A 27,996-nucleotide genomic window follows, 5' to 3' on the forward strand; every position below is an offset into this window, starting at 1 on the left:
TTATGTCTCATGCTCTCTTTGCTTTTAACTCTACTTAATTCTAATCCTGCTTAGAAATTCTTTTATTTTGTGATTGTGACGACAAAGATCACAATCACAAAATACAAATATATCATTGGCACTCCGGTCCATTTCGAGCCCGACGTGTTGTCATTAATTTTGATTTTATTTGTAATGAAACTTCCAGTGACTATCTACTTTTCTCTTTTAATTTGTCATAAGACCTAGCAGTGAGTCCAGCAAAAATTAACACTTAAAAAGATACAAAAATAAAAATTGATATAGGTATCCGGTATTATGCGCATATTTTCATATGTTATGACCACTTTTAAATGAATTTCCCAATGAGGTATAAACTTGTTTAATAGAATGTGTCTAACATTATACGTGTAAACCAGCATATTATTATATTGCATTTCATTGTTTTTTCTCTATTGCATATGCGCAGCGCCATCTTATGTCGGCCTTGAGTCGGCTTTGCTTTGCATCATTTACATTTTTAGAGTTATCATATCTTCAGTTTGTATATGAATATACAACGCATTTAATGACAACAATATCATGTACCTACAATTTTTTTCTTAAGAACCATTGTTTAATTATGTATCCTTTATCTCTTCCAAGAAAATATGGTGACCGTAATGGTGTCTTCGAAATTTGCAGTAAAGGCTAACAATTCAATCATGAAACGCGGTTCCTTTGAGACAGCGCTCAAAATGGATTTTTTACGTACCGGAGCGCTCGATAACTTTACGAAATATTAACATTGTTATCTAATTGTATATGTATTTAAAAAAAATAAGTGTGTTAGATTTTTTTATTATAACATGACATATTTCGCTCTGACGGTCAAATTAATATTTCCACGAGGCGGAGCGATAATTTTGGAGATTTTATGAATCGAAACGGCGTTCCGGTGCGTTCCGGTCTATTTCGAGCTCTGCTATAAGATTTTATAGATCTTGATATACTGGCAAGATATATTCTTCGCAGTGTACAAGCTAGATGATGTAATTAATTTTTGAATGGACGTAATAACGCCAAAGGCTCCTGGATAAATTGGCGAAGTTACAGTCTCACAACTATGAATTAATTTCCGTCGTTTACGAATCTATTTTCCCAAAATTCACTGCAAACTTATAGTTTCAACGTTGTATTATATTATTATAGTAGGTATTGGAGAGCCGCCCAGTGACGTCCCTAGACAAAATGCCACCCCTAGGCAGCGTCAAAATGCCGCTCCATTTTTTTATCATCCTTTCATTACTCCAATATCTAAGAAATGTGTTGTATGAAGCATGGCCCCCTCATCCTGAAGCGGGCCCCATGTTAGGATCTTTGGCGCCCCCCCTACCTATAGCTAAGGATAAAAGCAGTGTGACGCTCTACAGTAAAGTTTTCCAAATGGTGTACGCGTTAAAATTGATGTGTATATTTAGTGTTTTTTTGTATATTTTAATATATACACTTGAATTATGGAGTTTTTGAGTATCGCTACACAATTATAAATTGTATTGTGTAACCACATAATTTTAAATAATATCATTATTGAATTATTTTGCTATTAGAGCAAATTTGTGATATGTGTTTATCTCACTTATCGAGCCCGGGCTCCAGGCTAGAGCCCTGTCAGCCCCCCCTTGTAGGGGCCATGGTATGGATACATTACTAATAAAATATACACCTACTACTAAGCTGAAACATACAAAATTAAATTTAGATATCAATAAATAAATAAGCGAATAAATATAATATTAGTTAGACACTTACCCAAATCACCAGAGTCTGAGATGCCATTTGGTTGATATGCCTGACACATTTGGTTTGTATCATTTAGTAATACCTACGCAGACATAATATTTTTACACTATTTTTTTCTATGCTATTATTGTACCCTACAATATAATCGATACATTTTTGAATATTTGTCTGAAAAAGGAGACGTTAATTACTAACGCGTAATTTTTTGAAAATGCAGAAAAGTATTGGTCATTCAACGCGTACTATATTTTTTGCTGAAATGCTATAATTTTAGAGGCTCTGTACTTACTACTTTGAAAGTATGGCAACACTGTTTCGACGCTTTTATTCATTCGTTGATCAGTAGCAGAGTATAGACAAAAATATTATATTATTATATTTTTGATTGATCTATTGAAATAGTAGGTAGAGTCCTACATCAAACCACTTACCTACCTAATTTAGTTTCGATATTTTCCATATTTTCGTGTAAAATTGGTACCTAGAAGCAGTGACGCACCCAGGGGGGGGGGGCAAGGAGCCCTGGAACCCCCAAAAATTATCAGAATGATTTTAAACATTGAAATTGAAAGCCAATAAACTATACCTTTGGGCTTAGACAAATAAAAACACGGCAAAAAAATGATTTGTAATAATTCTCGAGCACCCTTTTTAGAAAAAATTCTTAGATTTTAATTTCTAACACAAAAATTTCGAAACACTAATGTCAGGTTTTTTTAGAAACCAAATCCCTAATGGAACTGTCAAAAAATTCTCGGTGTCCACGCGAATTCCATCCAATCGGTGTAGGTCATGGCTGGGGAGGGCTGAAAGGGCTCTAGTCTGGGGGCCCGGGATGTGGGGGGCCCGGCGTGTCGGGTTGACCAGATAAGTGAGATAAACACACATCATAAATTAGCTTTAATAGTAAAAAAAGTCGCCTGTGGCGCTATTATACTTCATGACCATAAACATTTTCAATTACTTAAGATAAACGTACCAGTAGTTGACCATTTAAGAAAAAAATTCAACAAAAATAACGATTAACGTTTGGCATTACACCGAATGTTGGCAAAGCAAGTCTACTCATAATGGATCAAATGTCTTAATTAATATGACAAGACAAAAATTAAGAAAGGGTCTGTTACAAAAAAATTGTGTTCAATTTTTCAAGACCATGTTTTTGTTCCAGTAGTTGACCATCCAAAAAATTGAAAGTTCCAGTAGTTGACCACTATAATGTTTCAGTAGTTGACCATGTCTAATCAGGGGTTCCAGTAGTTGACCACTATATTTTTCAGTAGTTGACCATGTCTAATCAGAAGGCTTTATGGCAAATCTGTCATCAGAGTTGCCTCAGGGCTTCCTGTCAGACCACTCTAGCCCATGGCTACTTGAATCAACTTGGTAGCAATGGGCGGTTCAGTAACAAGTTACATAGGAGAGGATTTTGTCTGACAGCCAATCATCAGCTTTGTTCGGGTAACAAAAGGTGCAAAATTAGTTAATTCAAACTAAAAATACAAAAATATGTTTATTTTAGCAACTAAGTACATACATACTACATAGTAACGCATAGGCTCAGTACTTACCAAAATAAAACTTAACATAAAAATCCTTAGATATTCCAAATAAAGTCCAATTCCGGAACTAAATAAACATTACGAGTTTTGCTTACTTGTGTCGGGTCATTTATGTGGGATACTACCGCCTTCCATTCATGGCTAAGTACATCGGGTCTCTCTGGCCATTTCCATAGTCTCCCGCACTTTTGCATCGATGAAATAGTAGCTTTTACTTTAGAAATATGGACGATTTTCCCCGGGAAGTATTATAATATAATGCTCATTAATGACTTTCATAACGGGCAGCCATCGAGTTTTAGGCTTAAAGCTTTCATCACTAGACTTATGCCATTCACTCTCCGCTGAGTCTGAAATTCCAATACTTGGGTTAGAAGACTCGGAAGAAAAACGCATTTTCTTCTTGACTGCTTTCAATTACCCCATTTTTTTTCTTCCTTTGGTTGCTCATTTAGTTCTTTCTTTCTTTGCCTCTCTGCAGCTCGTTCTTTTTTCAACCGTTCCATTTCTTTTTTCTTCCTCTTTTTGTTTAGGAAATACTCCTGGCAAGTGGGGTAGGGGTTTTTTTCCTTCTTTGCTTTCTTCTTGAATTTTTCTTTCCCTTCACCGGGGAAGAAAAAATGTTTCTTGAATGAACTACGAATATTTGATGGACCAGCCTTAGGTGCACTGGCGATTGGAGACGAATCACCATCACAAGTCGTTAGACGAGCCACAGGTGCCCTAGCGATTGGAGATGAAACACCATAATAATTCATAGTATTCCAGGCGACCAAAGACATCATATCATCGGATTCCTCTTCTTGCAATGCCTCATCGATGAGTCTGACCGGGTCAGGTGGAGTGATATTTTCCAACTTATTTTTTTCTTTTCGTCACAGTGCGAACAGTGACTTATCATCTTTATCAGGTTCATTGTTTTTGCGGAATGATTCAAGATTTTCCTCATCAATGTTTTTACTCAGGAACTCTCTCTAAATACCGCTTGGGTTCCTCTGATCTAACCATTGAAGGCACACTTTACGATTCTCCTGGTACTGTTACAGCTTAAGGGCTACATGGACAAAGTCACATTTTCGGAAATATCTTGAGGAATTCTTTTGTACTTGTAGAGGACTGTCGTTGGTGTGACCAGTGACGTCCCTAGACAAAATGCCGCCCCTAGGCAGCGTCAAAATGCCGCCCCATTTTTTTATCGTCCTTTCATTACTCCAATATCTAAGAAATGTGTTGTATGAAGCATGGCCCCCGCATCCTGAAGCGGGCCCCCAGGCTAGGATCTTTGGCAGCCCCCCATACATATCGCTAAGGATAAAGGCAGTGTGACGCTCTACAGTAATGTTTTCCAAATGGTGTACGCGTTAAAATTGATGTGTATATTTAGTGTTTTTTTGTATATTTTAATATATACACTTGAATTATGGAGTTTTTGAGTATCGCTACACAATTATAAATTGTATTGTGTAACCACATAATTTTAAATAATATCATTATTGAATTATTTTGCTATTAGAGCAAATTTGTGATATGTGTTTATCTCACTTATCGAGCCCGGGCTCCAGGCTAGAGCCCTGTCAGCCCCCCCTTGTAGGGGCCATGGTATGGATACATTACTAATAAAATATACACCTACTACTAAGCTGAAACATACAAAATTAAATTTAGATATCAATAAATAAATAAGCGAATAAATATAATATTAGTTAGACACTTACCCAAATCACCAGAGTCTGAGATGCCATTTGGTTGATATGCCTGACACATTTGGTTTGTATCATTTAGTAATACCTACGCAGACATAATATTTTTACACTATTTTTTCTATGCTATTATTGTACCCTACAATATGTAAACAAAATAATTTTCCTCATTATTTATTTAAGATAAACCTATTTTTAATCATAAATACACTATTAATTAATAGTCAGCCGTTGATGACTGAAATAAACCACAAGCCACACTATTATCAGCAAAAAATATATTTACAAAAAAACGACTTAAAAGAAGTATTGTTATTCACAGCAAGATAAATACGATATAATCTAGGTAGGTACCTACTAGTGTACATTTTTATTACAATTAGCTGGTACTTAACGTAAATGCCTATTATATGCACGAATACTAATTGATTATCTCAAATGTCAATGGATTAATAATCATTATGAATATCTATTTTGCAATAGGTACATCCGGCAACCTTTAAATCTCGGGAGAGATTGGCAAAAATATTTGGATAAATTAAAAAATACGGAAGTATGTACCTACCTATAAATCTTGTTTCGCCACCAACGTTGAAATCTATATAGGTAATATTATTTTGTTTCAAACCTACCTTCGTCGCTTGTTCGGCGCCACCTATGGGGCGACATAATTTGCTTTTGCGCATATAGGTACCTACATAATAATATCACTGTTATGAAAGGAACTCTTTAATCCAGTGATACTCAACCTTTTTTTTCTTCGGGCCAAATACATATATTTGTAAAGTAACGCGGGCCGCATCACTACTGGTGTGACGAAAAAAATCCTTTTTTACAAAACATTTTTGAGATTTTAAAAATTATGCGTGTTTTTTAAAATTAATCGTGTGCAATATCAACACTCTTATACCAGATCTGTGCGTCAAAGTAGAAACGAATCTCAAGATATACGAAATTCCTGATAATAAATGTGTTTTGGGCCGCACATAAAAGCTTAAAGGGCCGCAGGTTGAGTATCGCTGCTTTAATCAGAGTAAATGACATTATATTATTATGACTGATTTATTATGGGTTTTTGGTGTATTACATTTATCATAATTCATAATATCTATGCATAATATGTCTACATGCCAAGAATAGTAAAAAATATGTATTATTGGCATTTATTTGTATACGAAACCGAGCAGTCAAAAATAAAACAAAAATTCCTCGCGAAGCGTGGTGACATCATACTAAAATCTGTACTGTAGTAAGTACTGGATAAAAAAAAACATCCGGAAAAAAACATTTCCAACGCTCTGGTAGTAATATAGGTAGGTATATCTATATAATACCAAATAATTCTCCTCGATTTGCCGCCCTTCGAGTATCTGCCGCCCCCAAGCGACGCTCAATCTGCCTACCCCCACAGTAAATTAGGTATTTATTATTTATTAATATATTTGATTTGAGAATTTTTTTATTGGAAACGAGAAAAGGTGAATCTATATCGTCGCTATAAATTGGTTTGTCGAATATCCGTTTTTGTTGAAATCGATCTTTTAATGCAGAATGATTTTTTGTACCTATCTAAATGGACCCGAACCATCCGTTTCTTTAATTCGCTTTGTAATGAATACAGCATTCATATGCTGTAAAAACAACAATTTAAATACCTCCATGTATTTAAATATAGGATAATGAACTTTGTTTTTCGTCTCCTGAACATTTGACATTTGGTCTATTCAACAAACCAATCCTACAGCGACGATATGTCAAGCAATCTGGGATCTGATTTTGACAGCTGAAAAGTGGACCACTCGTTGCTTGTGCAAAAAGTATGGTCAGGCTTTATTACTCTAAAAATGGCGCTGGTGTAACGCAAAAGTGTTGGCTGTGATTTTGACCGAAATTTTGAAAATCATGAGTTTATTTTTTTATGGCTACACTGACCAGTTGGATCATTTTTAATTAATTCTTCGTTGTCGGGAAATTAAATATGTGTATTGGCTACACAATCATACAAGGGGAAAGAAAAGGTCGTCTCGCGTAATATTGTTTTATGCGCGTTCTTTAGTTTTAACAGTACCATAGTATATGTATTTATTCCATTCATTTAAAAAACTGAAGTGCGAGTAGTGATTTTTGCGTATCCTTGCATAGATGCCCGAATAATAACTTCGCACAATGCCTTTCGAATCAATTGTAGCGACCGCCTTAGTGACAGCGATTGGCATTGTGTGTGCTGTTTATTTCGCATATGACTATCACTGCCAGCAGAGAAGACAGCTGAGCATACAAGATACTCCGAGACGTTCTTCGCCCGAGCCTAGACGGCGTACATCGTATGATCAACCACAGAATAGGGATATTGGCGAAGGATATGATACCAAACCAAGCACTTCACAAGGAACCAGTCAATCGTAAGTATTTACATGTAGTAGACCCTCTACTCGTATGATTTTTCGGCTGCTTCAAGTTTGTCTTTAACCCACAACATTTCACAATGGAACTGGCAAGCCATCTATCAATCCACGCAACAGCCTCCGGTCCGACTTGGTGTATGCAGAGGGATTCCTCCTTTCTTTGGTGTCAGCGTCAACATAAAGTGGGAGTTTCGTATTGTTTACAGCATTTCTTTATATTCCATCAATGTGGCCATATTACTCCTAAGGATATTATGAAAATGAATCTCAAGAAAGATTAATGACAACGACAATGATGTTTATCCGGTTTGAAAATTTTGACTTGGGCTTTTGATGTTTTGACTGGATTAAGTGTGCCTGTGAATGCAGAAATGTATTTTGTGAGCATTTCGCCCTAGATCATTAGTGGAGCAGAAACACCAGGCAAGCGATCAATGCATAGTACTTATTACATAATAAGTAAAGCGTCAATTAAGTACATTGAGCTTTTTTACGAGCTGATTATTGGCAAATTTATAATCTGCCTGTAAATTCGCCCAGTGTAATCATCGAACAAGCTAATAAGCAGGTTGTAAACACTCCACCGAGAAAAGTTGAAAGCCGGTCAACTTTATAAGCTACACGCCGGCTTGTGGGCGTATCGCGTCTGCGCAGTAGAGCGATGGTGGTGGAAAAACGAACTACCCATTTTGAAATTTACCTTTTTGACGTTTAATGGAAACATTATTATGGAGCGTAGCGACCTCCCGGCAAAAAAACGAACTACGTTCCGTCAAAATCGCTCGCTGGCTTGTGGCTTATCAGCGAATGGAAAATTTTGTGTGTAATCATGAAATCGCAGTAGCTGAACCGCCCGCTTTTAAATTTGCCAATAATCAGCTCATAAAAAAGCTCAATGTAATTGACGCTTAAATAAACATTTTAAATGCTTCTTATGCGTCGATGACATTGAGCTACTTTACAAGCTGCTTGTTTGGGAATTTAAAACCCGGCGAGTCAGCTAGTGCGATTGTGATGACACACAAAACTTTCCACTCGCTCAGAAACCAACAAGCTAGCAAGCTGGAACCGTCATTTTTGGTACTATTTTGACAGGACGTATTGAGTAGTTCGTTTTTTTACCGAGAGGTCGCCACTATCGCTCTACTGCACAGACGCATTATCGTCAGCGTGTTAAGTAGACCGGCTTTCAACTTTTCTCGGTAGATTGTTTACAATCTGCTTGTTAAATGATGACACTGGGCGAGTTTACAAGCAGATTGTAAATTCGCCAACAAGCAGCTTGTAAAGTAGCTCAATATCATCGAGCCTTTAGCAAAACACTTATTTCTGTATGCCACTGTCAATACGCCCTATTTTTTTTTGGTTATAGTGCCGCAGATCACCCCATCGCCATTAATTATCATTTTTTTGACAGAAGCAGTTTATTCCATATAGACAATTACCATTAAATACCCTTTTCTGTCGGGAGATGCTTTTCGGTCCAATAATTGTTAATTTAAAGTTTGTTAATTTTCATACATTTCGATATATCATTATGACATACTAAGGTTAGGTTATATTTTTTTTAAATGAACTTTCTTTGGCAATGATTGAAATTTATATATATGTTTTTATTACTTTTCAGAATTCGGAAGAGGACTCCCAAAATGGAAAAGGAACCCCAAAATAAGTGTTCAATTTGTCTCGACGATGTCATCCATGGTCATGTAACTCTGTGTGACCACGAGTTTCACCCAAACTGCATTGAAATATGGAAAAAGCAAAGTAGTGTGTGCCCAATTTGTAGGGCTAGCCTGTAATCATTTCCAACTCTAAAATAACGACCCTGCTCATAGAGATCTCATTCTGCCAGGGTCTCATTCACCTTATTCACCTTTTGTGGAACTGTCACATCCATGTTGACTTAGATACAATTCTGACAGTTATTTTAAAGATGTAGAAGATTACTGACTTATCAATACGGCTGCTTAGGATAATCCTCTATATAAGTCCGAATTGAAAACAACAAAAGCTTAGTATTCAAAACTATTTTTAAATACTAACGTCTTGCAAGTGTTTTTATTATTGTTAAAAAAAAAACTAACTATAAACATTTATAATGCATTAACGTTACTGTTAGAAATGTCTATGTAATAAGTATTATTTTCATCACATGTTACTATTTGTGAGTCATACGAGGCAATTTGAATTATTTTACATTGTTCAGCAACTGAATATTTAAATATATATATTCGTCAAATAATATATAATATATAAATATTATTTGATATAAAATTCACAACAGCTTATTCACCCAGTCTTCCATACACAGAGAATGCGACAGTTCCATGTGCAACCCCACGTAACAAAACACAATTATCTTGTACTGAATGACCTCTATATTTTTGCCGACATGTTACTGCACTGTATAGCTATGTCTACCGGTGGCGAAGGGTGGAAGTAGTTTATTAGGATCCGACAGAAATAGTGCACACTAAACTTTGTCAGTCGAACGTATTTGTTTTCATTGAACTAAGGCTACAATGTGTAGATAATGTTTGATAGTTTTTAAAATTCAATTAAACCCTGCCTGTTGAAGCCATTGTAAATAGTCAAAAAATATATGTAAAATTATGCCAGTAAACCATACATAATTTTAGATATTTTATATATAGAAGAATATTTTCTATCGATTATGGTTTCGTATCGTCAGGACTCAGTGAATTTTAAAAAACTAACTAACACCATCTGTAATATCTATTATGTATTCTAAATTCAATGAAAACAAATACATATAACTGAAAAAGTGTGCATTATTTTTGTCGGATTGCCCATAGCATACCTAAACTATTATGGTTTGGTTTAGGCAGGGTTCAATTGAAGTTTAAAAACTAACCAGCACCATCGGCAAATTGTATTATTGAAGTATCAATGAAAACAAATAAGTGTGACTGACAAAGTTTAGTGTGCACTATTTATGTTGAATCTTAAAAGCTTACATTCATCCCTCGTCGCTGATGTCGACACTTGTTCAGTCCATCTTCTAAAAAAATGCCCATCTTGAAACTGGCTTGAGGCACATGCTATGCATTCCTCAAGCGAACGAAAAAATGCAAGAGCACAGCATACGTTAATTGAAAGGATGGAAACGGGAGCTACAGTTCCAGTGATGTTTCGGCTTGAATACAAAAGTTATACTGTAGTAATTTCTGTTAATTAGTATATAATAATAATGTTAATGTAAATCCAATGCGGGCATTATTAAATGTCTTTTATTGAAGACATGTTTAGGCAGCATGGAGATTAAATTCGAAGCGGCTGTTATATACCTAGTTGTAGTTATGTACTTGTGTGGCAACTAATATAAACTTTTGAGTTCCTGAGTTATACGATAAGAATGTAATAAGCGCAATAGTATTTAGTATGTAGCAGATTTTAATAATACTCTTAATACCTCGCTTTACAGCCGAGATACGTTCCTGGAAAGTCGACCGTGAAACAAAATCATTTATTTCTATACAACTTTCAAAGAATGAGTTTCAATTTTAGAAAAAAAAATAGTTTTCAGTTGAAATTGTATTTTATCTATTTCAATGTTACATTTTCTTAACAGAAATAAATGCCATAAATATCAATCAAAGCCACAATTTGAAGTTCATTCTTTGTTTCAAATGAGAATGCACTTGTGACGATTCCTTCCAGGATAATCATGTGTCTAAAATATTCTTCTTGTTCTTCTTTTTTAAAAGAAGAAGAAGTCTAAAATATAAAATGTGTGAATATACATATTCCCATGTCAAAAATACATTTTTTTGCCCGTTAATCTAAATTGCATCATGATTTAAAAAGGCCGTTATAGTGAGGTATAAGTGTATTAAAAAATAAAAGATAGTGTTATCAATATAGTATTAAATTTGTTAAATCCATGATTTTTTACGCTTTTTCACTGCTGTGATTTTGTATTGTGGGTTAGTATATCCCATACTGCTTATTGTTGAAATTGAGTGTGTATAACTTTACTCTTACGTAATATGATTTTTTTAAACTATCAACACCTAAGCTGACTCGCACATGCTGCCACGGCACGACCAAAATTTGTCAATTTTATCCATGTCAATTAATGTACTGCCATCACCACAACATAATCTTATTGGAATAAATTGCTTTCAACTACTCTGACTTAGCAGCTATTAAAAATTATCCTCTATTGAATGATTGTATGTAAATATTGTCTGCATAGAAAACTACATACAGTGAGTTCTCGACTTTTGACCATTCGCACATATGATAAATGAAAAAAATCTGTTATTTTAAGTTTTTGTATTTGTAGCCTTGTGTTGTTTACTCGCGGTTGAAATTTGGAGTTCTACTTTGTTTTTAGATAATTTATTTGAGATTTTTGCACGTGCATGAAAGGAAGACAGTGTCAGACTTATCACGGGATCTTAAATTATCCCTAGCATTTGAAGAAAGAGGTTAACAACTGTAACCAACATTTTTAATGCAAGCTTCGGCTGGTTTGGAAGATTTAAAAAATGTGAAATCTATCATAATATGAAGATATATTCAAATAGAAGCCAAGTGCATGCTCAGCTTTAAAGCATTAAAACTGATATGATTGTGTGTAACCCTTTTGTCTGGTGGAAATGTCACTGGTTATAAACTGAAGCCATGTTTGATAAATAATTCTAAAAATCCAAAAGCCTTCAAGGGAATAGATAAGTCTACATTATCGTCGGAATAAAAAGGCATGGATGACGCAATGGCTTTTTCAAGACTGGTTTGACAACTGTTTCATTCCAGCGCATCTAGAAGACTGCTATCGACACCTATCGAGGGTAATTTATCATATTTATGTACATATTGAGGTATTATAATTTTTACAATAAGTTAGCCGTCAAAACTGTCTATCTCGCTCTAAAAGTTAACACAGCTTAGAGAGGTGCTGTCAAAACATAGCACTTTTTGACAGTTCAGACGGTTTACTTATTGTAACAATTAACCGCCTCAATACACAAATATCATAAACTACCCTCGATAGCAGCCTTGTGTATAGAATAGATACGCTGAAGTAAAGAAATATTGTGATAAAAAAGACATGACTTTTAAAGTGTAAATCAATGATGCAATTCAAAATTTTGAAAATATGGACTCAAAACACCTAAAGATCTTCAAAGGTACGCCTCATTCAGCAAGCACTTGCCTTTTATAATCAAATTCGACTTACGACCTAGGTGGTGGAACAGAACTCTGTCGTAAATCGAGAACTCACTGTACATGTTTTTTTACATTGGATAGTACCTACACTATTTTGTTTAACATGACTGATATCAGTTTAAATGTTTTTTTATCTGACTACATTTTAAATACATTGATGTTTCATACAATTATTGATAGATGGTAAAATATTGCAAGCCTCGTGGCAGGTCGGTATCATATTATGAATGTAAATAATGGGTATTTTGCTTTTCCATTGATTGTTTAAAATATACATAGTACCCACCTTAGTCGTTAATGATAATAGCCTGAATATTTGTTTTTTTATTATATTGTACAAAAACATTAATATGTGGCTAAAAATTTTTTTTTGTGATTTTTTTTAATTATCGTTTAAAATAAATGTGAACTTTTGGCATCTAACCGGTAAACAAAGTCATTTACCATATTTGTTATTATTATGTTACGTCCATTACTGTAATTTTAAGATTTTATGTTTTTTTCATAACTGTTAATGTTATCAAAATACACTAACTTGAGATAGTTTACTGAAATGTCACGGCTCGGTCTATGAATTACCATGACATTAACGGCTCATCTTAGGTGAGCGCGTTCGGCGGCGCGTTGAGCGGTGCGCGCAATTCAAACGTATAACCAAAAAAAGACTTTGTCTACAAACATTTTCACACACGGTCATACGTTTGAGTTCCACGCGCTGCTCAACGCTTCGGCGACTTCGCCCACGTAAGACAACCAGTAAGACTGACCACTAGTCCTGGAATAATGAACTGTGACCCAAATGTTTGAATGTAACACGATTCATAATCTATATTATATGCGGTTCACTAAATCAAAAATTTTTGTCCAATTAATCCAATATAATCTCAGTTTTCATCATTATTTTTGTGTTGCGATTATTTGGGGTTATTTAGGGTCAAGGGAATGAAAAAAATCGGTGGAGCCGAGTGATGAATTTCACCAATATCTCCGTAAAAATCAAATATTACTCTGCGGAATGGATATAGTACGGTCAGATTACAATTGATAATGTTTCGATAATCTAATTTACAAATCATTCAAAAAAATGAAATAGTTTCACAGCTAATTCAATATTATTAGGATATACCTAATAGGTATAACAAATATACAATCGTGTGTATGATAGACACTTTTAATATCTTGTTTGACGTGGCTTTTAAAAAAACCTATGGACATCGGACTAAATGAAAATTCATAAAATATTTAGTTTCACGGAAATATTAATTTACTATGTCTTTCAAAACAATCACAGTATATGTTTGCTATGCAAAAAAGTGCCTCGAAACTGCGGTTTCTTTGCATTTTTAAATTTTGTCTATTATTTTTAACAATTCATTTTTAACCATGACATTTTCAATCCTTATAGCAATCAAACTTGATGAAAATTGAATTTAGTGGAAAAAGAATGAATTTTAGAATAAATAAAATGCGCAACATTTAATCATAAATGTGTTCTTAAAAACTTTAATGCTGGACCTACACTTGCTGAGCCGCTCGGTGAGACTTACCCTGATACTATTTGGTATTACACAAGGGGGGCCGAACGCGCCAATCACACTCTTGCGATTGGCCTCACTCGGGAAGCCTCGGCAACAGTGTGGATGCAGCATAAAATTTTTATATATCCAATGAAACTTGAAGAATACAACAACCTCTGTATTCTTTGATTGTTTTCTGTTGTAGAACACTAGACTGCTAAGATTTGTGTTGTGAAATAGATTTATAGGTATTTTGTTTAATTTTTTTTAGATTATGTGAAATTTGCGGTATTTGTGTATAATCAAATTGAAATAATATCTAAATACTAGTAAATTTGTATACATGTTTAACATGCTGCGTAATTTAACAATTGCCAATTTCATTAGAAAAGATCAACTTTTATTGACCACTAGTGATACTGGCAAATCTACTTTCATTTATAACTATTTTATATTCTCAAAATAAATGTAAATTACCACTCCTTGATATATTTATAATTTAATTAATTTTGATATTATTTTAATGAAAATAACAATTTTTAAGCAATAATTGAAGTGCCCTATTATTATAAAATTTAAATGATTAATAAACGAATTATTTCCAAGTTTACTGGTTTATTTCCCTTTTCATCATTGCATTATTAAGTTATTCTACTGTTCCTCACATTTTTGCTCGGCATGGTGCAGTATATACAAGGGGTCAGCAAAGAGTGACCAGCGGGACAAAATGCCCATACCCATATTGCGAATTCTACATTCCCAGCAGATGTATTTTATGAGCTACAATTGAGCCCATATCCGGAAAATGAGCGTTGTCCTGAAAACGGCGTTCAGAGATATTGGCAGTTAACACATTGATCACCAACTAGTTTAACGTAAAATAGTTTTTTTTTTTTTTTGTGATTTTACCGAGGCTTTGACTGCGACTCGCTGTCATATCGCCTCTTCTCTTCTAGAAGGGGATCCGTCGATCAGGTCCTCACTCCTATTCTAGTTCAAAAATGTTTATTTCGACACCTCCTATGTATAAGCCTGTAACTGCGTTTTTGGATATTTTGACTTGATTGCCCTTCATTAAATAATTTTTAAAGATAATACAACAATAATAATCGAAAGAAAACAAAAATTCAATCAATATTATATCATTTAACTAACAATTACGATTCCAGCATTAAAAATTAGCGCTGTGGTGTCATTAAAATTTATTAAAATCGTTCTACCGAAAAGTACCATTTTTCAGATACGGACTATACGTAGGGGGTGACGATTTGTTTCTAAGGTATTATTTGACAGGTTATGAAAAAATATGTTTTTTTTCATTTTGATGATTTTTTTACTTAAATATTGGTTTTTATGATGTGCCGGCCTCATGTGTCCGTCACGGCGCCAACATGTTAATTTATTATATTTCGCCGGTCACCTGTCCATATGTGTTGACGAGAGCATGGTGCTATTTCGAAGTCGAATAATATTCAGATAGTATAATAAACAGAAAAGGCACAAATACGGAATAAAAGTTTTCAAATCGTGTAGTATACCTAGATACACATATAAACTGGAAATATACGTATACATTATAATCATTTTTGTAATTCTATTTTTTTATGATTTACATAATTTTTATAACTTACGTTTTTATAATCTCTTCAATTTTCATTTTTATTTCAATAAAAACCAATGACATATTAAATGGACGACTCACTTCATACCCGGCGCGCACGAGAAATTGTGCATGAAAGTCATTCACAGATGTATAGGTAGATGTCACGTGACCATTGACGTATCCGTTTCCATTATGCGATACAAGCTTCGAGAATTTATAGTAATATAACCTTTATTGTAATGGCGTATTAGTGTCATGACTCATTGCATTAGAAACAGATTCTCGGTTACTTACGACTTCTCGGAGATTAGACGCAAGTGAGCCCAGCGAATCACAGGCGACTGACTGTCCAATGGTTCCTGTCATTCAATTGCGTTGAATAAACATTCATCAATATCTTAAAATGGCATTTTATAAATAATAAATAATACTAACACATGCAAAGTGATATCCCATCTTTCTTGGAGTGTTTAGTAGATTTTTTTACAATTTTTAACTAGGCACATTGGCATTTTGTAACACAATAATAACGGTGGAGTCGAAACCTGACAGTCAGAAATTTTGTATGGGCAGACCCAGCGGTGTTGCCAGACCGCTTGCAAGCAGAATGTTCATTTGAGCGTAGGATACCGATATTAAAATATGAATTTCGCCATCCGGCAGACCCGACACAAAGTGAGTGTCATTTTATTTTCTAGATGCTTCGTCCATATTAATGTCATTGATAAAAACACATTTACGATTTCAAAGGAAAACTTTTTTTTTCATTACTTACATTCTTTACATTAGTGAGCCTATTTTTAGTTACTTTGAAGGAATATTCTCAGGCCAAACTGCAGTAACCATCCAGAAGAGCCACGCCGGCCACTTCATATAGAATAATACACAGCGCGCGTGCCTGCCGGCGCTGAAAATCATCTCAAATGTAGGTCTTCCTTGCCGGTCACCAACCCCATGGCGATCAAAGTGTTAAACATTTCAGTTGGTTGTTGTGGAGATACCCATTATCGAAAATCTTTTATTCTGATGAATAAAAGTAGTTTGAGTAATTGAGAACACAGTTTATTAAACAAAAAAACTTTATTGGATAAACCACCATAATTATAATAAAATATACGGTAACAAATTTAAAGCTGTTTTTCCGTATAACATAAAATAATCATACAACTCTGATTTTGATGGTAACATCCTATCCTAACAACCATCGTCAATTTCAAGAATATCTTTGCGAACTCGAATCTAAATACAGCGATTTCATTTTTTATACCAAAATTCGATGGCTGAGCCATGGAAACTGCTTATTGAGGGATGAAATTCGAATTTTTATGAACAAAAGTGGCAATAATATATGTGAATTTTACAATGATCAATGGCTTCTAGATTTATGTTTTCTGACAGATATAACAATGAAATTAAATGAATTAAATCAGAAGGTACAAGGTGAAAATAAGCTTATTACAGAATGTCATCAAGTGACTGGAGACCCAGGGCTCGAAATGGAGCGGAGCGCCGTTCCAGATCATGAAATCAGCAAAATTATCGCTCCCGTCTCGTGGAAAAAATAATTTGACTGTCTGAGGTAGATAAGCCATATAACAAAAAAATGTAACACACTTATTTTTATAACATTAGAACACTATGTAGTTTTCGGAAAATTATCGAGCGCTCCCGTTCATAAAAATTTATGTTTCGAGCGCTGTGGAGACCATTGACATTTTTAATAAATAAAATATAAAAATAATGTTCACTGGTTATTTATCACAGCATAATAAAATGGAAAAAAAATCACTGGTGTGTGTGAACCATATAAAAATATCAATAATAATGTATAATCGATATTTGCCTAATACTAAAAAATATAAAAAGAATACATTTGAAAAGTATTTTCTATATTATTTTTAACCTATAAAAACAATATTTGAGGTTCTGAGGATTGAACGATAATATAAGTGCACTGGTGACTATGTCGAATAAATCAGTCACAAAGTTAAATATGCGATTGTAAATTCTACATAACTCTTTCCAACATTCTGTAAATGAGATATCATTCTCAAATGATACTTTATTAAGGGGGACATGCTCAGCGTACGTCAAAATGGAGCTTTTATGGTATTTTCAAAGCATGATCCTGGACATTCCTTAAACGTTGTAGATAATCTATTTACATAATTTTGAAGCCTTATTATCCTTTATATTTATTTTAAACATTTGATGACTGCATAAAGTATTTTTATTACATAAAATAGTATTCTTTTAAACCTCTCACTCTAATGTTTTAGAATATAGTCATATTTCAGTACGTCCATGTGAAGTGGTGTTAAGATTTTTTATGTTTATTAATTTTTAAAAGCATTTATAAAACTATTAGTAAAATTTATGTCGACATTATTATAGTGAAATATTTACAATAAAAAAATTATATTGATAATCTCTGTGATCCCAAATTTGACAAGAAATAGGCATTTTATTATTCAAAAAATGGGCAATTATGGGAAAAATTAATAAGTTTTTTGTTCTACGATTAGACAATGACACAAAATACATATTTTTTTAAATCGCATAAGTACGAATTCACGTAAGACAAATTCGCTAAAATTGACGACTTACTGTATAGTGATAGCCTTCTACCGAGGATTAAAATACAGTCGAACTTGGTTATTACAAGGAAGATGGGACCGACTGAATTTGCTCGTTATAAGCGTTACTCGTTATATCAGTGAATAGGTATTTTGAAATGAGCAGTCACATAACACAAAAATACACAATTAGAATTTTTCCCCGAAACAATTGCATTCATAAACTACAAAAGAAGTTGTTTATTGTAATGAACGCTGATAGGTCCCTACTGACTTCACAAACCTTGGATTTTTTACCTGCAATTTCAACCATATGCGTGGAAACTTTTTCAATATTGTCGGTGAAAACACCAATTAGGTAGGTACTTAGACACTTAACTAGTATCATAAACGTAATCCGATACCGGCTGCATCCTGTCCGGTCGGATTTTATTGCTTAGGGTCGAAATGTTTTAAAACGATCGATACATTAACAGTTTTAAGAAAAATTTTGACGATATTTTAGCTCGGTATAGCCTATAAGTAGCTCGTTATAAAAGTGAATAAATGTATGGAGAAAATCAAAAACTAAAATGTCAACGAATGTTTTCTCATTACATCCGAGATCTCGCTATATCCGTGATCGTAATAACCGAGGTCGACTGTATGTTGACAAAATAATTTCATAGATAAAATAATTACACCTGTAATATGTAATAAGATAAACTCTTTTACATCATCTGAAATAATTTACACACTTATTGAGAATGCCTTATCACTGGATTTAAAAAAAATGTATTGTGTTTGGAGGTAAGAGTGATTGATTACATCGAATTGCTGTAAGTATCTATTAATAAGCTCCAATTAATCCAAAAACAAGGAAAAATGACACTAGACTTCTTTACTTGTTCTTAAGTACACAACAGGTGACCCTGGGTAGTACATGACACAAAAAGGCGTTACAAATGTTGGACTTTTTCTTGCGTACTTCCCGGGTCTTTTCGGATGTTTCGGTATTAAAAATTCTCTATAACTCCTTAGATAGAAGCAGACTTGAGAATGGGTCTATTAACTGGGTGAAGTACGGATAGTGGATAGGGTCCAAAAGAATATTTTGATACTCCTTTATTTTCAGCTGCATGGATATTGTTTATTTTTTAATTCAAATTCAAATTATCCGTGGCTATTCCCGACTGACTTTCTCTTAGGCATGCTTACACACTGTAGCTTAAAGTTTAGAAGAGATCTTTATTTAGCTACATATTTTTTTCGACTTATACGCGGCGTAAATGAAAACTTTGCCATTCTTGGTAGTACTGGCTTCAATTCAATTCAAATTTACTTAACTTTGAATTTAATTGACTTGTGTGTTTCTGATAATTATCTTAGAAATTGGGGGCATCCGCTGTTTGTTCTCAGAAAGTGCAGAACTAACATGCTATTAGTGATGCCAATTGGAAGACTAATAACTATGTTCAATCAAATCGATTCGGATATTGATATTATTACACTTGTATGAGGTGAGTTTAGGTGGACATTGTTTAATAAGTTTTAGCAGAGTCTATCATTCTGGTTCACTCTTTGTGCTTCCATGTACTTATTGTTATTATTTTATTATTTACTCTATTACCCTGTATTTTTATTTCAATATTGTTAACACTTATTTTTTATGTCATGTCGTGAATACTTTGATTTTATAATTTGTCATGTTTATTATTTATATAAAATAAATAAATTTGAATAATTTTAATTTACACTTGGTGGCTCTCTGGTTTACAGAAGGTTACATCAATTAACTTTAATATCAAAGTTTAGACATCTGTCGTAATTCAGCATCAGTTACTCCGTAAAATTCCTTCAACAATCTGTCTGATAATTCCTTATCCCCACTCCCACCGAGTAAAAAGTCTCTTGAATGCTGTGCAACCAATTCTGGACTATTTAAATGGACGTCATGATTTCCTTCTGCAAACGCAATACGATAACCGGGATTGTTCTTCACATAGGCATCGACAAGTGGTACTTTGCACCCCACCCTACTTTGAATGGAATTTGTGGCGAATACTGTTAAATGAGGTATGCACATTTTCCCGAGAAGGTCCAATTGATATTGTTGTCCGAAAGGAGGTCCTGTGAATGCTTTCATCCGTTGATCCCATGTTAATCTATAACAACAAAACATGAATCTGAGTTAAGTTGAGTCGAAACACGGCTTTAGCTTTGCAATGCTTTCAATCTAACACCGGATTGTAAAATACCGTCGAACTTGGTTAATACGATCACGGAAATAGCGAGATCTCGGATGTAATGAGGAAACATTAGTTGACATATGATTTTTTCCATACATTTATTCACTTTTATAACGAGCTACTTCTCGGGTATACGGAGCAAAACTGCTAATGTGCCGATCGTTTAAAAACAACATTTTCGACCCTAAGCAATAAAATCCGACCGAGCAGTCAACTAGAGCGATGCCGCCGGGATCAGATTACATTTATGACACTAGTTAAGTGTCTAAGTACCTAATTGGTGTTTTCGCCAACATTGAAAAAGTATCCACGCATATGGTTGAAATTGCATTTATAAAAAAATCCAAGCTTTGTGAAGTCAGTAGGTACCTACCAGTACTTAGAATAAATAACTTCTTAATAGTCTATGAATGCCATGCTTGTTTCGGGGTTTTTAAGATGGTTTTCAGATTTTTTATGTTTTATGCTGAAATAGAATGTGGCATGAAAAATGTTATATAACGATATAACGAGTAATGCTTATAACGAGCAAATTCAGTCAGTCCCATCTTCCTCGTAATAACCAAATTCGACTTTATATGTATTTATGCGAAGCAAATTATAAGAACATTATTAAAGTCATCATATTTCTAAAAATATATCTAAAACCAACTGCATATGGAGTCAGAAATCAACATAAAAGATAATAAATATATTTAAGGTACAGGCAACCCCTGCATAACTTCAATATCAAGCAAGTATGTACATATCTATCTATTTAAAGAATTGCATTGACTCAAATTAGAAATGATATTAATATTACTTATGTGAGTTTTTATGTAATAGTAAACGATAATAATTATATAATAGAAGTAAGGGTTAAGTTGACTTAAATCATTGAATAATATACCTGTACAATCCATTTCCGGCCGGTATGAGGCATCTTTGTAATACGGCCTTTCCAGCCTCTTCTGTCAAGTCCCTGCTGCTTCTTACACTTTCCATAATCTATAAAATGTTGCTAATTAGAGACTTATTTGAGGTGCATTTTAAAAAACTTTTATTAAACTCAGATTCGTAATGAGCCAACAATTTTGAATCATTAGAATATAAATAACAACTAATTATAAAACATCCCTTACCACCATATTAATGATCATAGTATTTATTAATATGTTTGCATCAAAAGAGGTTGACCGTATTTGATATACCACGCCTGATTTGTGACGAGAAATATAAGGGGATTATAACAAGTAAAAAAAAACAATAAAATATTCCATGAAAACATTATACTTAGGTACCTACTCAAATTAATTATTTTTAATGAATTTGTTTAACTAATGTGGCGTAATTTAGACAGGGGGGTAATAATTTGGGACTTAGTGTGATAGTGGGGTGAGGAGGAGATTTAAAAAATCCATAAATAGTGTGACCCCATTTATGGATCACCCCAAACTGAAACGGAGCATGCAATCAGTAATAAACTTACATATTCATACGTGTAGGTTGGCCCAGTGTTGGGTCGGGCATTAAATTTGATATAGTTCTTGGAATCGTAGAATGTGTCGAAGATGTAATTGAAAAAGTCTGGATATTCGTCAGCTTCTATTGAAAGATACGCGAGAGAGTCCAGTGACACAAAACGTTCTATCTCATTCGGGTATATGACATGATACATCAGCCCTGGAAAACACGGAACATACAGATTATAATTTTATTATTCTCCATCTAACGTTATAATAATTAATAACCCAGCAGTTTAACCGAATGCCACTAAAAAAAGTGTGAATGTGCACGGTGCGTGCCCTGTTGGTAAAATTTATTAATATCTGAGAATATGGAAACTCACCAATTCACACAAAATCAATATTTTGGGATACTTAATCAATTAGAATTTAATAATCTGTTTTAAAATAAAGTTAATCATGTAAATACGGTTTCCAAAAACTGAATAGTCATTGTACTGAGTGAGAGGGAGTGTGATGTCTCTTGCTAGTACTTAATCAATCAGAAATGATTTGTTAATCTTTGCAGTCTTAATAATTGTATGATAACCAAAATCGACTAATAATTTCAGTTTCATTAAGTTTCATATAATTTATATTAACATTTTGTAAATGCTAACTAACTCAATTAATAAAGAAAATGGATCTTTTTTTAATTCTTCTATGATCAATTCTTTTCATTCAAGAAGACCTTAACTAAAGGAAGACATATTTGCATAATTTATTTGTTATTACTACCAACCATGAAAGATTGTATTTAATGAAAATTTTCTAATAACAGAAATATCCAAACCTATCTGAGCTCCCGTTGAGTGTCCGAGGAATGTAAATTTCTGCAATTTGAAGTGTTTGGTGACCATCTTAATCGGTGAAATGAAATCTATAAAATGCAGCGGTCTGCCTACAGGAAACCGATCCGACTTTCCATGCCCCGGAAGATCTGGTATTATCAATCGGAAGTCATTCGGTAATTTCAATCTACAGTATCAAAACAAAAACCAATTAAAAGTCGATTACCAAATAAACAATAGCACTCAGTTGAAACTTTTATAATTTATTCGATTCTCTGTAATATTTTGAATGAAACCTAATTTTTTCTATTTCCCTATAAAAATCACCAAAGTAAGTTCCATTATTGTGTGCAAAAACGTATAGGAACACTCTCATTTCAGAATTAGTAGTGCAGTAGTAGTAGTGATGTTTAGGTTTCATCTCTACACAAGATGGTTGTTTTCAATATCTTTGGTTTTCGAAGATGATTTTGACCGTCTGTCTCTACTTTAAGTACGAATGGAGTGTTGAGGTCAAACCAGTCTCTTATACTCATGAACCAGGATATTCTTCTTCTGCCAGGGCCACACCTACTGGAAGTCGTCTTTTGAATGATAAGATACAGAAATTAATATCTCTTGAGATATTGCCAAAGAATGCTTTCTAGTTTTCACTTCATTGATTATTTCTCTGGCTTTTTTCATGCTCGATATAACCTCGACATTCATAACTTTATCCTTCCAGGTGATACAGGGCAGAAACACCCTGAGAAGGTCCATCCATCCACTCCCCATAGTAGGACTAAAAATACATTCTCGTCCTGTTTCCCAGGTTTAAATCATAAATGAAATAATGATTATTATTCATTTAACGATTCATACCGACCTGTCAATAAGTGGAAAAAATGTTCCGGCTGAGTCTTGTATTCCGTGAACCATCACAATCGGCTTTCCAGATGGGGGGCCATGGCATGCCACTGAAATAATATATTCTTATAAATCAACTTTATTAAAAAGAGTAAATTACCGTGTTACCAGAGCATATGAGCCTCTATAGAGGGGAGGTTAAATCAACAGATTTTTATAAGGAATAGTTATTAACCATTGGACCAACCCATGGGGTCCTTTCACTGGGTCAAACACATATTGAAAAATAGCATGTATATTTTTTTCCAGCCAAAATCCAGTGAAATTAAAAATTACCCTATCAAAACAAAATGTATGCAATCAGCAAAATGGTGGATATTTCCAAACTCTCTGGCAAGAACATGGATCTACTCATATGTTTGCCTGTTTAATTTATCTTTATTTAATTTGTATGTACTAGTTAAGTAGTTGTCATTCATATCTATTTTTTTGATAATGTCATATTATCATTAGAAGTTACGGTAGGTACTGTTCGGTTATCAGGAATACAGCGGAAAACATATTTTGAAAATAGCCGATAAACTGGAATATTTGTTAGGTTAACCTAACCAAACCTAACCTAACCCAACCTAACCTAAACTAACCCAAACTAAGAAATAATCCAGTATATCGGGTATTTTCAAAATGTGTTTTCCGCTGTATTCCTGATAACCGAACAGTACCGAAGTTACTGGCAAGGCCTGCTTTCTGGGCGGTTCATACGGAGTTCTGCAACCTACTGATATTTTCTATAATAGTCTCACACAAATAAAATATTATTTATGAAAAAAAAACGAATTTGGGTGTGTTGTCAAACAAATATTTGAAACCCAAAAAATTACCCAAATTTGTACGAGGTTGAGGAGAAAATGTTCGTAAAAAGAATTTCACTTCAAAGTAAAACAAATAATATGTAAATACCTACCACACATAAAATACTACGTGTGACCAGTAGCGCACCCAGGGGGGGGGCCAGGGGGCCTTGGCCCCCCCCAAAATATGAAAATCATCAGAATGATTTTACATATTGAAATCGAAAGCCAATAAACTATACCTTGGGCTTAGACAAACAACACGGCAAAAAATGATTGTAATTCTCCGGCACCCTTTTTAGTAATATTTCTTAGATTTTAATTTCTAATACAAAAATTTCGAAACACTAATGTCAGGTTTTTTTAGAAACCCGTTCCCTAATGAAATTCTCGGTGTCCACCCGAATTCCGGAGTGGTATAGGTCATGGCTGGGGAGGGTTGACAGGTCTAGCCTGGGGGCCTGGGTTGTGGGGGGCCCGGCGTGTCGGGTTGACCAGATAAGTGAGATAAACACATATCATAAATTAGCTTTAATAGTAAAAAAAGTCGCCTGCGGCGCTATTATACTTCATGACTATGAACATTTTAATTTATATAAATGTCCAATATATTTTCTGATTATTATGTGTCGACAGCTCCATTATTAAAGTAGATGACGTACTGAAAATCGCCAATAATTCACTGTATAAGTACCCTCAATTTGAACTAAAACACAATTTGAAAAACGTTAATGTAGTGTTTCACACTGCCTTTAATCTAAGCGGTGGATAGGGGGCCCGTCAAATACCCTAGCCCAATGGTCGGCAAACTCATTAGTCAATAGAGCCAAATATCAACAGTACAACGATTGAGATTTCTTTTGAGAGCCAAATTTCTTAAACTTAAATTATATACGTAGGTAGTTTAGTTAAAGTCCTAATTAAATTATAGGTAGGTACACTGAATAAAACTGAATATCATACGTAATAATGATCTTATTTATTAATAAAAATTAAATTGTAAGTAAGGTATCCATACAATTGAATCATGACAATGACTGACAATTTCAATGTGAATAATGGCCTTGCATCTCCTTGTAAAGTTTGGGTAAGTCAGGTTCGTATGTTGTTGATTTAATTTTAAGCACGATTCCAGGTTCTCATCAATAAATCGATTTCTCAATTTACTCTTGATTTCCTCTCTTGGAAATCTTTTTACTAACCACAAAACTTGCAATATTAACATTGTTGAAAGATTTTATTCAGTACCTAATTAAATACAGAACTTTATTTTTCTTGACTCTTCTCCTCAGCTGCTTTCTTCCTTGCATCATCGACAGAATATTTAGCGCAAAATTACTAGTTTTTAGTTGTAGTATCTCTCTAAATTTCAATGCGTCAATTTTTCCCGACACATAAATACAGGTCGGGAAGCCATTTAAGTTTTGAATAAACGCGAAGTCTCGGTCTACTCAACATTACATTTACGGTTATCCTCTTCCATTTTCTTTGCATCTTCTTTGTAGCCATGTCAAATATGACAGAGAGCATCTGTGGCAGAGCCGCACTCAAAGGGCCAAAGAGCCGCAGTTTGCCGACCACTGCCCTAGCCTGAGGGCCCGTTTCAGGATGTGGGGGCCATGGTGTAGGTACACCGAGTGCAATAGACAAAAGACCGATAAACGAGATATAAGGCTGTGTTGTATTGAGTAGGTTGTGTATAATTTAAAGGCAATAATACTTTTTTGTCCATTTTCAATTAATATGTTGGAACCTAAATATTAAAATACCAAAAATCTGCAACATTCTGCGAAAAGAACGACTACACCCACTACGGTGGTGGTGTAAATCAAAAGAACATTTTTTTCGGTGGAATTCGGAATAAATATTGGGTATTGTTGTTTTAATTTAATAAAACGTAATTTTTTTTTTAGTACTTATTCCACTTTTATTAAATAGATTAGGACCGGTTTCGTTCGCCTCAGAGGGACATTTTCAACTAGTTGAAAATGTCCCTATGTATATCGCCATGTATTGTGAAAATATGTAAAAATATTTATATGAAGAAGAAAAAGAGCCTATGGGACTAATTTACATTCTCCTTCTTGGGCCCCCCCCAATAATAATTCCTGGGTGCGCCACTGCATGTGACAATGTATCAAAACCAGTCTTTCAATCTCTTTGATCAAAACCAAAGAGATTGGAATCTCTTTGATCAAAACAGTTATTGAGAATATGAAAAAATTAAAGATTAACTACGGTTTATTAAATTTATTCGAAAATCCCGAACAATATAATTAGGTACCTACTATATAAGTGAACGTAAATAACCATTTCATTCCTCTCCTGAAATCCACATAACCTACTATAATATAATTAATCATAGTGACATTGACGCCATAGTTAAAATAAATTATTTAAAGCACAATCAATTAACTTAACTTACCTTGAGAACAAATTAGATACCTACCTTGCAAAAGTCCGAAGGAAAAAAACTTTCTAAATTTATAAAAAATTAAATGTCGAGGTTGTCATGTACATAGGTATTAATTTTCACGTATGAATTGTTTTATTACCTGCCATTTTTCCCCAAGGCACATCAATAGTAACCTCATCGAATTGCATTGTTGGTTTTCCTTTAATTCATTTAAACTCAAACATAACAGGCATAGGTGACATACTGATTACTGACATGTGAACGTATTGTCGTGTTTAAATAAACAAACAATCTCGTTACCAGCTGTCCACCTGCCACTGTCACAACACAATGACGTTTGTTGGCAGTGTTGCCATCTTTTCAGAGTGGAATTAATAAAGGGGTGGGAATTAATCGCACAATGCAATAATCAAAATTCACAAAAAAAAATTACTTTAACATTTGGAAAATAGTTTTCACATATATTTAATGATTTCACAAATAAATAGATGAAATCACATAAAATAGTTTGTTTCACAAAACAAAAATCATAAATCACTCATTGTAAATATAAATTCACTCAATTGCACACATTTGTAAAATTGTTTTCATCGATAAATAATATATCGCACAAAGAAAAGGTAGAAATTCACAAATGTCAAGCTAATAATTGTAGCAATACAATTTTATTAGAAGGCAATCGCAAAAATGATGCTTAGGTGTCAATATAATTAATGTTTAACGCAGTAATATAAATATATATTAATATATTATTTGATGTAAATCTACAACCAAAAACAACACCTAGGTATACTTATCTTTTTCGGTTCATCGATATAAATTTTGGTAAACGTGGCGCAGATGCCGTCATAAGATTGTATAAGTATCTTTTTTGAACTAAACCTAATCTAACCTAACCTATTCTAACGTAACCTAACCTAATATAACTTAACCTAACCTAACCTGACCTGACCTAACCTAACCCAACCTAACCTAAGCTAACCTAACCTAACCTAACCTAACCTAACCTAACCTAACCTACCCCAACCTAATATTACCTAATATAATCTTAGTTTGT

The 27,996-nt window shown here is 33.9% G+C and overlaps 2 protein-coding genes across 3 annotated transcripts; one reads left to right on the forward strand and one right to left on the reverse strand.

The window, feature by feature from the left end:
• The first annotated feature begins 7,018 nt into the window (after positions 1-7,018).
• LOC147071666 (uncharacterized) lies at positions 7,019-9,500 on the forward strand. The gene is made up of 2 exons (XM_085946875.1): positions 7,019-7,425; positions 9,056-9,500. The coding sequence occupies exons 1-2, from the start codon at positions 7,190-7,192 to the stop codon at positions 9,228-9,230; spliced, it is 411 nt and encodes a 136-aa protein (XP_085803001.1). The 5' UTR covers positions 7,019-7,189; the 3' UTR covers positions 9,231-9,500.
• A 6,985-nt stretch (positions 9,501-16,485) lies between these two features.
• LOC147071667 (serine hydrolase-like protein) lies at positions 16,486-27,263 on the reverse strand. Of its 2 annotated transcripts, none has more exons than XM_085946486.1 (6): positions 27,079-27,263; positions 23,692-23,782; positions 22,829-23,013; positions 22,020-22,213; positions 21,441-21,538; positions 16,486-16,770 (listed from the first exon to the last, which is right to left on the reverse strand). In XM_085946486.1, the coding sequence occupies exons 1-6, from the start codon at positions 27,125-27,127 to the stop codon at positions 16,752-16,754; spliced, it is 636 nt and encodes a 211-aa protein (XP_085802612.1). In that variant the 5' UTR covers positions 27,128-27,263; the 3' UTR covers positions 16,486-16,751. The 2 variants fall into 2 exon arrangements, with proteins under 2 accessions (XP_085802612.1, XP_085802611.1); XM_085946485.1 differs by lacking the exon at positions 16,486-16,770 and adding an exon at positions 19,959-20,467 and having other exon boundaries at positions 27,079-27,258.
• Positions 27,264-27,996: the final 733 nt, after the last annotated feature.

This window comes from Rhyacophila brunnea, unplaced genomic scaffold (genome assembly GCF_057557595.1).
Source record: "Rhyacophila brunnea isolate RB1 unplaced genomic scaffold, BYU_Rbru_1.0 scaffold_2, whole genome shotgun sequence".
Taxonomy (NCBI): domain Eukaryota; kingdom Metazoa; phylum Arthropoda; class Insecta; order Trichoptera; family Rhyacophilidae; genus Rhyacophila; species Rhyacophila brunnea.